Below are 9,887 nucleotides of genomic sequence, written 5' to 3' on the forward strand. Positions count from 1 at the left end.
CCCGCTGGCTCTTGCTCCTGCACGCGGAGGCGTGGGCAGGCCAGGGCTGGGTCCAGACTCTCTGTGCTCACTGCTGGCTCTGTGGGCCTGGTGGTGTGACTCTGGACTTGTGTCTCCATCTCAGCCTCGTCACCTGTACTCAGGAGGTGCCAAGGCCTACCTGGAAGGGCTGGTGGGACCCATCGGTCACTGCATATGAGAGACGCCTAGAACAGGCACCCGTGCGAGCCTTCTCCTCACTTGGCAGCTTCTCTTTACAGTTGCACCCCAGGACGCAGCTCAAGCCCGGCCTGCAAGTGCTCTATGCATGTTTGGACGTTGAAGGAGGGGACAAAGGGATAAGGAGGTGCCTACCATGTGTGTGAGAATGTGCAGCGACACAGGCTTTGTGTGGGGACATGGTGACGATCTGAACACGATGCTGTGTGCAGTGGGAGGTCACTGCAGGCTCTGCACACACTGAGCAATGTCTTGAAGGGGTGCATTGGGGACAGTAATTGGGATCAGGGGACTGTGAGGGGATCACAGCTGTTGGCCGTGAGCAGAGACAGGAAGACCCCAGCAGTTGCGGAGGTCTCAGATACCAACTCCAGGCCCTTCTGCCTCCCTGCAGCCATCGTCCGGCCTCTACTTATCTGAATACTCCAGGAAGACAGAAACCACAAGGTGTGGGCGTCCACCCTGCAGGGCGGGGCCTACGCTCTTGTCTGCTGGGCTGCCTGTGTGTTCAGGTGCCATGGAATGGCGGAGACGGGCCACACATTTTGATGAAGCCCTCCACCTCTTGCGTGTTGATTCCCAGGCAGTGCCACCGTCGAGAAGCTGGAGGACTTCATCAACAACATCAACAGTGTCTTGGAGTCCTTGTATATTGAGATCAAGAAAGGAGTCACTGAAGATGACGGGAGACCCATTTATGCCCTGGTAAGTGCAAGGCGGTGCCCTCTGGTGGCGCTGCGAGGAGCTGGAACGGCCAGCTGGACAGGCTGCTTCCCCTGGGCGCTGGAGATCTCCCTGCTTGACGGGGCTCAGGGGGAGGGACGCGGGGAGAACTGACAGCACGTCGCCCCTCAGGTGATGGGCACAGCCTGATCATCGTGCTGACTTATTTTTTAGGTCAATCTTGCTACAACTTCGATTTCAAAAATGGCCACAGATTTCGCAGAGAATGAACTCGATCTGTTTAGGAAGGCTGTAAGTACAGCGGCTCCGTTGCCTGTGCTGCTCATGGGAAACTCCAACTCCACCTCTAGAAAGGGGACGACAGTCTTTGAGGGTCACTGGGGGACGCCACAGGCCACCGCAGCTGCCTGGGAAGGAAGCGCTGGCCTGCGTGAGCAGGGCCTTGCGGGAGTGACAAGTGCCGCCATCTGGGTGCTGACCAGGGATGGCAGCACCTGCACCCGGGGGCTTGGTGGGGACTCTAGACCCCTGGTCCACTCACACTGACAAACCTGAATTTGCCTGGTAACCATTGCCCACGGAGCCACCTGCACAGCCACACTTGAGAGGTGACATTCTCCAGGCCATGGAGCTGCTAGCTCAGCCCTCTAGTCACACGCCTGGCTGGGCACCTGGCTGAGACAGTGGTTGTCAGCCTCGAGCCATGGCGGTCACCGGGGAGGTAAACAAGGCCACAGTCACCTCCCTCCAGCTCTATGGAGTCCAGCTCTCTGAGGACGGGGCCTGGAGCCAGTCCTTTACAGACCTTCGGGGGGGAGTTGCCAGCGGCCATGGTTGAGAGCCAGGCTCTAGGACGAGAGGCACACAGCTGCGTGCGTGGGAAGCCACTTTCCTGTTGGCTTCTGTCCTGCTGTGTGCAGGAGTTTCACAGTACTTGCCTGGCCCCGAGTCCAGGTGGCCAGTGGGCTCCTGCGTGGCCTCTCGCCCTGGCCAGCTTGGCCCGCTTTCCTGCCTTTCCTGCCCACACACCTTTAGTGAGGAGAGGCGCTGCCCCATCCAGCACTCCTCCTTTCCTGCCTTTGCTCCTTCAGGGAGGTGGGTGGGGCATGAGAAGGAGGCGACCCTCCTGGGTTTCTGGACACGGAGATCATTGATTTGGGATGGTTACAGGAGTGGCCCTGAGTCCGCAGGACTGGACCTGCTTCTGGCTTTGGATATTTTGGAACTGCCTTCCTGAGGGCTGTGTGCAGGTGGCAGGGACGGAGCGGTTGTCCTTCCAGAACTGAGAGTTGTTCTTCCAATTGAATCTGTGACTGAGGTGCCTGGCTCTCTTCCAGCTGGAGCTGATTATTGACTCGGAAACTGGTTTTGCATCTTCTACAAACATCTTGAACCTGGTTGATCAACTGAAGGGCAAGAAGATGAGGAAGAAGGAGGCGGAGCACGTGCTGCAGAAGTTTGTGCAGAGCAAGTGGCTAATCGAGGTACTGCCCGTGGCCTCCACCTGGGCACTTTCTACACTAAATGACGGTTTTTTCTTTAAAACCATATTTGTGTCCAGCTGATGTCTGTTGAGCCTGGCCCTTTTGGGTCCCTTGTTGCTCTAATGTCCTCGGGGGCCCTGTGGGAGGGACTTGGGCCCTCATGTTCACTTGATGCCATAGCCAGAAGTGCTGGAGCAGGGAACTGCACCCAGGGTTTGGGATCCAGGGTTCATTTGAGTTTCTGGTCCACGGACAGTGAGGTGGGTAGGTCAGGGACAGTGAGGTGGGTAGGTCAGCAGGTGTGAGCACAGTTGTGGCGTCTGACCTGAGCCTGACCTCTGGTCCAGGTGACTTACTTTACCACTTGTGACTGGGTGTGGTACAGTCCCCTCCTGGGAGGACAAGAGCAAGGCTTAAGCAGGAACAACGAGAAGGAGGGGCAAGAGTAAAGGGCGTGGCGCTGGGAGCAGGTGCAGGGTCCTGTTAGTGTCATCGTTGGCGTGTGCAGGGCTGGCGCTCTTGGCACTTTTATTGAAGCCGGTGGCTCTGAAGGAGTGGAGAGGAAGTGTGGGCACGCTTTTGGAGGTGACTGGACACCTGGGAGAGGACGAGTCTGGTACTGAGGCCCCCTGGGGAGAGCTTGCCCATGTGTCACTTCTTTTTCTCGGAAGGCAGCACGGTTTCCCAGGTCACCTGAGGGGCTCAGTGGCCAGTTGCCACAGCTCTGCCACGCATGGCCTGCCCCGCATCTGGGGGCTGAGCCCACGCAGCCCCCGCTTCCTGTCTGGTGGGAACTGTGGCTGGAGGCTGCCGTGGCCTCCGCAGTCCTCCAGTTCCTTCCCACAGAGCCGCCCGTCCCGTCCGAGTGCCTCACTTCTTGGTGGGGAGTGGCCATCCTCGCAGTCCGAGCTGGTTCCATCTCTCTGGTGCCTCTGGAGAACAGGGCAGGGGAGGCCCCAGGGGCCGAGGGCAGGGCTGAGGGTTCCTGGAGAGTGTCTGGGTCTGCTGGGCACGTACTGTGCGTGGCCCCGAGAGTCCTGCTGCCCCGACAGGCTCGTGAGCTCAGTGCTCGCGGCTGCAGCTCTGGGCTGGTTGCGCTGGCACCCTGCCAACAGCAGCCGTGTTCAGGCCTGGCCTGGCGGGTGCAGCGCTGTGTCACAGTCGTCCTTCCTCTCTGGGTGGATTTGGCAATCAGAGATTGTCATGGGTGGCTGGCTTGTGACCAGCGGTTGTGTCTGGTGTGGTTTCTTTTCTGGTCAAGCACTGTAGGGGCAGGGCTGGGCGTCCTCGTTCCCGCCATTGCAGAATGCACTGCAGACGCTCAGGAACTGCTGCTGAGTGGGCGAGGGGACAGGTGGTGAAGTTCCAACTCACAAACCTGGTAGGCAGGTGCCCGCTCGCTGTGTGCAGCTCTGCCCTGGCCTGGCCTGTCGCCTGGCAGCCTGCGGGCGGGAGCAGAGGCGTTGGGGCCGCACTCTGGACCGGGCTCCTGCCCTTCCTGTGCCTTCCCCCGTTGAGTGGAGGTGGCTCCGAGCTGGGGCGGGCACGCGGGGAGTTCTGTGAGCTTCCAGGTGGGGCCTTGGCCCCGGTGCCCCCCCAGCCCCGGCACTCTCCTGGCATCTCAGCTCCTTCTTGTCAACCTGGCACTGGACAGTCCAGGTGGGGCTTGCTTGTTCACCGTCTGGCCTGCAAAGAAAGCTCCAGACCCCGGGGATGGACGAGCTTGTAAGGGACCCTCCAGGTTCCTCTGCCGCCTCTGGGCCTGTGCTCTCACTTGGACGGCCTGGCCAGGGTTCTGTGGGGACGGCTGAGGGGCCTTCATGGGGCCACATTGGTCAGAGGGACCACGCTTCACAGCCTGATCCTCAGCCTCAGAACTGGGACTCCCCCCAGGAGTAGCCTGGCCGGTGCTGACTGGAGTCCTCCTGTGGGGGGCGTCTCTCCAGGGACACTTTATCCTTGGTGACGGGAGGCTCTGTCCAGTGCCAGGAGAGTGCTGTCTTGTGTGGAGGCCGCAGCAGCCGGGCGGTTGAGCAGGCATCTGGAGCAGGGGGAGCCCTGGGAGGAGGCCCTGGGGGTGAACTTGTGGACCGGATGCGTCTCTGAGCCCCCGGAGCCCCCCATCTTGAGGTGTTCTGAGGCCAGGGAGGTCACTTGGAGTTCGGTCTTCTCTGGAGGGTTGGGGTAACCCCATTATCCCCCCTGACTGGCCCCCGGGCACTGCGGGGAGGCGTGAGGAGGCGGCGCCGGTTCGCCACGTGGTGGCTCCAAGTTAGGCATCAGGTCATGTCCGGGGCCTTGGGCGTGGCTCCTGGGGTCCAGGCGAGGTTCGCTTAACCTTCTGCAGGTGTTCCTCATCCCAACTCGGCTGTGGCCCTCAACATGGCCCCGCCCAGGTGCCAGGTGCCAGGAGTGAGCAAAACCAGACCGGGCCATGGCGCTCAGGGGACTGTCTGGCGAGGACCCCAGAGACGCTCGCTGATTGCCTCACTGAAGTAGTGACAGGTGGAAGGGGGCTAGGGTTCTCTGACAACTCTATCTGGAACTGGCCCTCAACTGAGGAGTGACACTGGTGCTGAAGTCGCTGCAGTTCCCTGTGGGGCGCCTTGCCAGCCTGTGCCAAGGCCCTGGGGTGGGGGGTGGTGGGCCTGTCTGAGCCTAAAGACCGGGGGACGGGCTCGGTAGGGACTAGGCTCTTCAGCCTGAGCATGGAGGGCAGCTCTGGGAGGCAGAGTAGGGCTGCTGCGGGGTGGACAGGGGTGCTGTGCCCCTCCAGGTGTGGGGGAGCTACTGACTGACCCCCAGGCCTCCTCAGTCACAGGCTTTTCTTTCCTCAAACACCCACCCGCAACGCCACCACCCTCTGCTGCCCCCTCCTGCCATCTGCAGCAGCCTGTCGCTGGGCCATAGGCCCTCCCTCAGGTTCTGCCCACCCAGGGCTGCCCTTGTGCTCAGGCTGAAGAGCCAGCTCCCTGCAGCGCCCGCCCCGGCTCGCCTTGCCCCCCTGCAGGGCTCCCTCCACCTGGCCTCTTCCCCGTGCTGATGCTGAGCTGCCACACCTGGCTCTCCCGGGTCCTCGGGCTGTGCTGTGTCACTGTGCCCAGGCGTGGGGCCCAGGCAGCCTGCCTTCTTTGGAGGTGCTGCCATTGTGCTTGGGGCCTGGATTCCTTCCAGCTGCATTTGTAAAGTGACACGGCTGGGAGTGAGCCCAGACGTCCCTGAAGCGGTCCTGCTTTCAGATCGTGAGGCGGGTGCTGGTGCGAGGGTGGGGGCAGCAGGTGCTTGGCAGGGCTGGTCTGTGTCCATCCCGGGGAGACGCGTCCCTCTGCCCAGCCTTGTTCTCCCCTGCCGGAGGCTGCCGAGACTCTTGTCACAGGGTTCCTGCGAGGATGCTGTGTCTGAGCACAGCAGCACGGGGACCACACTTCCATTGTCTTGTGGGTTCTTGGCCTCAGTTTGCCTTTCCTGTCCAAAAGGACACCGCTGACCCTGGCCGGCTGGGTGGTGAAAAGCTGCTGTGGTCACGGGTGTCTGACCTTGGTGTCTTCCTGGGCTGCAGGCTGTGGGCGGCAGAAGGACAGAGACACTGAGCCAGGCAGGCCCTGGCTGAGGTGGCCGCCACCCCCTCTGTCCCTGCAGAAAGAAGGGGAGTTCACGCTGCACGGCCGGGCCATCCTGGAGATGGAGCAGTACATCCGGGAGACGTACCCCGACGCCGTGAAGGTCTGCGACATCTGCCACAGCCTCCTCATCCAGGTACCAGGGCTCCAGGCCCGCCCCAGGCCCTCCTGTCCTCCTGGTGCCGGCTCTGGCACTGCTGGACCTCCTCCCACAGGAGTGCCCGGAGCTGAGGGAGGCCGCCTCCTGGACGGGGCGCGGTGGCCGTCTCTGCTGCCCGTGGGAACACAGCTCCTCCCCCGTCCCTTGCTCTAGCCCAAGGGCTCCTGCTTAGGTTTCTTTCTCCAGAAAGGCTGTCACGATTCTTGGGTGACAGGTGCCTCTTGCAGGCTTTTGGCAAATGTCTTTCTGTGTCAGCGTCGTTTTCTGAGTTGTCTGTTCCCGCTGTGTGCGCTGCAGGGCTGTCCTGCCATCGATCTGGGCTGGACGTCGGTGCTTCCTGCCCTCTCCTCCAGCATCATTCTCAGTGCAGTCTGTGGTGCCGCCTGCTATCTGTCCACGGCCCTGGGGACACTGCCAGAGCTCTGACTCCTGCAGTGTCGTCTCTGGGACAGAGCATTCTTGTGTTTTGGCTGTGGACACACATCGCCAATTTGCAGAGCTGAGGGGACAGGCCTCCCCTGCGGGATCTGCGAGCAGGAAGCCCAAGTGCCACAGGTGGCCTGCAGGGACCTCAGCCCTCTGCCTGGGTGTATGTGCTCAGAGTTCCCCCGTGGAACCCCGGCAGGACTGGGGTTATTTTCAGTATTCTTTTGGGGCCTGGACGCTCAGACTGGACAGCCTGCTGGCCGTTCGTGCACAGCCTCCTGAGGTTGGTGAGACTGGAGGTCTGGGGGGCCTGGGCTCCATGGAGGCTGGTCTTCTGTTGCAGGGTCAGAGCTGTGAGACCTGCGGCATCAGGATGCACCTGCCTTGCGTGGCCAAGTATTTCCAGTCGATCTCTGAACCGCACTGTCCCCACTGTAATGACTACTGGCCCCATGAAATTCCAGGTTTGCAGCCCGGAGGGCCCGTACGGAGGGCTGGGCAGGCAGGGCTGACCTGGCGCTGTAGGCCTGCACTGGGGGAGCCCTGGGAGGGCATGTGCAGGGCGGGGTGAGCGGTGGGTGGAGACAGCAGGTGGAGGCCCCTGGGCACACATGTCTCTGGGCCAGGCCTGCTGCCTGCAGCCACCTCAGGCAGGGATGTGACAGCAGTGTCTGCAGCTCCCTGAGGCGGTTGCTTTGTGAACGGGGCTAATGCCAGCCTGCCCCTGGGCAGGGGGAGGGACGCAGGGAAGTGCTTTGGAGAAACAGGCGGCGTCCTTGGAGTGGGAAGCACAGCGTAGCCGCCGCTGGTGGTGACCGCGGCCAGCGTTGCCGTTCACCGTGCCTTCTGGTCTCTTCTGTGCACAGAGGTCTTCAACCCTGAGAAGGAGAGGGAAGCTGGCGTCTCCAAGTCCAACAAAAAGTCCCTGCGGTCCCGGCAGCATTAGCTGGCACATCCTGCTGGAGGTCCCTTCGAGGCCCGGGTCCGTGGAGGGCATCAGCGTTTCCCGGCTTCTCTGTTTTTTATGTTCGTTGGTGACAGGTTTGGAATAAAATTGTTCCCAGGAGTTGCTGCCACCTTGCCTGTGGCTCGGCCTCGGTGCGTGGGTCCTGCGTTCCTGGCCTGTCCTCTCTCAGAGCTCACCTGCCTTGGGTTTGCATTCCAGCTGGTGAGGATGGCCGGCTTCCCCGCCTGGTGGCGCACTGTCCAGGGCCACCCCTGCCTGGCAGCTCTGTCCTTGCTCGGGTGGCTTTGCTTTCAGCCCCCGGCTTTGGCCAGTCACCCCTGCCGGACTGGCCAGCCCCTGGTCTGCACTTGAGTCTTGGCGACCCGGCTCCCCAGTTTGGACCCTCCTCTGACCTGGGGTGTGAGGCCTGCGGCCTGGCTGGACTCGCTCTTCCCCTGGGGCTCCTTTGTCCCCTCTTGGTGACTGGCAGTCTGCCCTTCCTGTGCTCTGAGTGGGCCCACATGCCCCCTCCTGCGTCCGGCCCCTCGCCCCACCTCAGCAGCTGCTCTCCCCACCCGCTCTGCTGGAGCCTGTGCTCCTGTCCCCTGCGCCAGACCAGCGTGGTCTCCCCGAATGACAGGAGGGCAGCTGGAGGCTCCAAGGTGGCCTCTGTTCCTTCCTCCCGGTGCCTGTCCCCTGCCTGCTGTTCAGGGTGTGCCTCCCGCCTTCTGGGTGCCCCCTCTGCTCTCCTCCTTGCCCTCCACCCTTGGGTCTCAGTTCTCCTCACCACCATGATGCTTTGTTCCCTTCCCTGCATTTCCTTGGTCACCACACTGGCCACGCTGCTGTGACTTCCTGTCCACCTGCCTCCTTTCTACCCCAGCAGGCCGGGACCCTTCAGACCGGCTCCAACTAGGAAGGGCTTGGCCACAGCAGCCCTTCAGGGGAGGCTTGGTCTGTGGCCTCACTCTGGTGGCCCAGGGGCCTCACTTGGCCCCTTATTTCTACTTCTGCTCTGTGAGCTGGCCTCGTGCCGCGGGCCTGCAAGGTGCTCTCCCAGAGCAGAACACAGCCACTTCATGGTGGCAAAGTGCGCGCCGTGCTCTGCCCTCCCACCTCAGTGCCCCGGTGCCAGGAGGGGGAGAGAGGGTCCCATTCAGTGGCTCTGCGCCTCTGCACATGTCCTGGCTCCCGTGTGGACACTGCTCAGCTGGGATGAGTTCCAGCCGATGGGTGTGGGAAAATCCAGGCTCACCTGTGGGCCATGGGAGGGCGTCCTGCCAAGCCTGGGGCAGAGTGGGAGGGACTCCCTCAGCCAACACCAGGTGCTCTGCCAGACCAGGGGAGAGGACGAGGACACCGTGTACAGATGGCCTCCCCCAAGGCAGAGGGAAGCTCCGCCTTCTCCCTCCACAGAGCAGGCACCTGGACCCGGTGGGAAAATGACATGTGGTGGGAGAGGCTCGCGCTTCAAGTGCCAAGTTCTGTCTCCTGGGCCCTGTGTCCCCTCCTTGTCAAGAGGGAGCCGGGCTTAGTGGTGCCTCAGGCAGCAGGGCAGGGGCCACTTGACCAGCAGGGGGAGGGGCTGGGGGAGACGGGGCTGGGCTAGAGAGAAAGGCCTTGGCCTGGCCCCTGTGGGGAGGGGGCCGCAGCCAGGGGGTCACAGCCTGCTGCAGAGGCGGGGACGGCACCCAACATGCATTGGCAGGAGTTTGGTCACACGGTTCCAGTGGTCACATTCCTGCGACAAAGGTCTGGAGCACCTTGGCCTGGGTCGCTGGCTGCCTGGTTCGCTGGCCCTCTGGTACCCTGCCTGCAGCCTCCCCCATGACGCATTCCTGCCAATGTGCCCGTCCCCATCCACGCGGCACTCCCTGGCCAAGCCCTCAGTGACTCCCAGCTCCTGGCTGACGTCCCAGGCCCCGCCCCGCCCTTCGCTGCCCTCTGCTCCCCTGGTGCCCTGACTCACTCCAGGAGTCATGGCCGGGACCAGAGTGACTCACTGCTCTCCTGGTCCCCAGCCTCCCCCTCTGGGCCTTTGTGAGGTGCCGCACGATCAGGCTGTGGTACCAGCTTGGCACTGGCACTTCCCTGCTGGGCCTTCCCAGCCCCTCCCGTCACCAGCACCGTCACCCACCGGGCTGGGCTTTCCTTCCCACCATGGCTCCCTGCTGCGCCCGCAGGCCTGGGTCTCTGCCCACTCCAGCCGCTTCCTGCTCCGTCAGCCACCAGTAAACCTGTCACCCAGTGCCCGCCTCGTGCTGCGTTCTCCGCTGCCCTCTGCTCTGAGGTCTTTGTGGACCTTACCACCGACACTCTTGATCTCCGTGGCCACTGTCCCTGTGGTG

At 62.6% G+C, this 9,887-nt stretch overlaps 1 protein-coding gene across 2 annotated transcripts in view; it reads left to right on the top strand.

Moving 5' to 3' along the window:
• Nsmce1 (NSE1 component of SMC5/6 complex) overlaps positions 1-7,659 on the top strand; it is a 29,438-nt gene extending 21,779 nt beyond the window's left edge. For both annotated transcript variants that reach the window (XM_078024171.1, XM_005323772.5), the window contains exons 3-8: positions 803-924; positions 1,117-1,194; positions 2,241-2,387; positions 6,027-6,143; positions 6,937-7,057; positions 7,460-7,659. In XM_078024171.1, coding sequence (XP_077880297.1) covers positions 803-924; positions 1,117-1,194; positions 2,241-2,387; positions 6,027-6,143; positions 6,937-7,057; positions 7,460-7,539 — 665 coding nt within the window. In that variant the 3' untranslated portion in view covers positions 7,540-7,659. The remainder of the gene's footprint in view (positions 1-802; positions 925-1,116; positions 1,195-2,240; positions 2,388-6,026; positions 6,144-6,936; positions 7,058-7,459) is intronic.
• The last annotated feature ends 2,228 nt before the right edge of the window (positions 7,660-9,887 follow it).

Source organism: Ictidomys tridecemlineatus, chromosome 10 (genome assembly GCF_052094955.1).
Source record: "Ictidomys tridecemlineatus isolate mIctTri1 chromosome 10, mIctTri1.hap1, whole genome shotgun sequence".
In the NCBI taxonomy this organism is placed as follows: Eukaryota; Metazoa; Chordata; class Mammalia; order Rodentia; family Sciuridae; genus Ictidomys; species Ictidomys tridecemlineatus.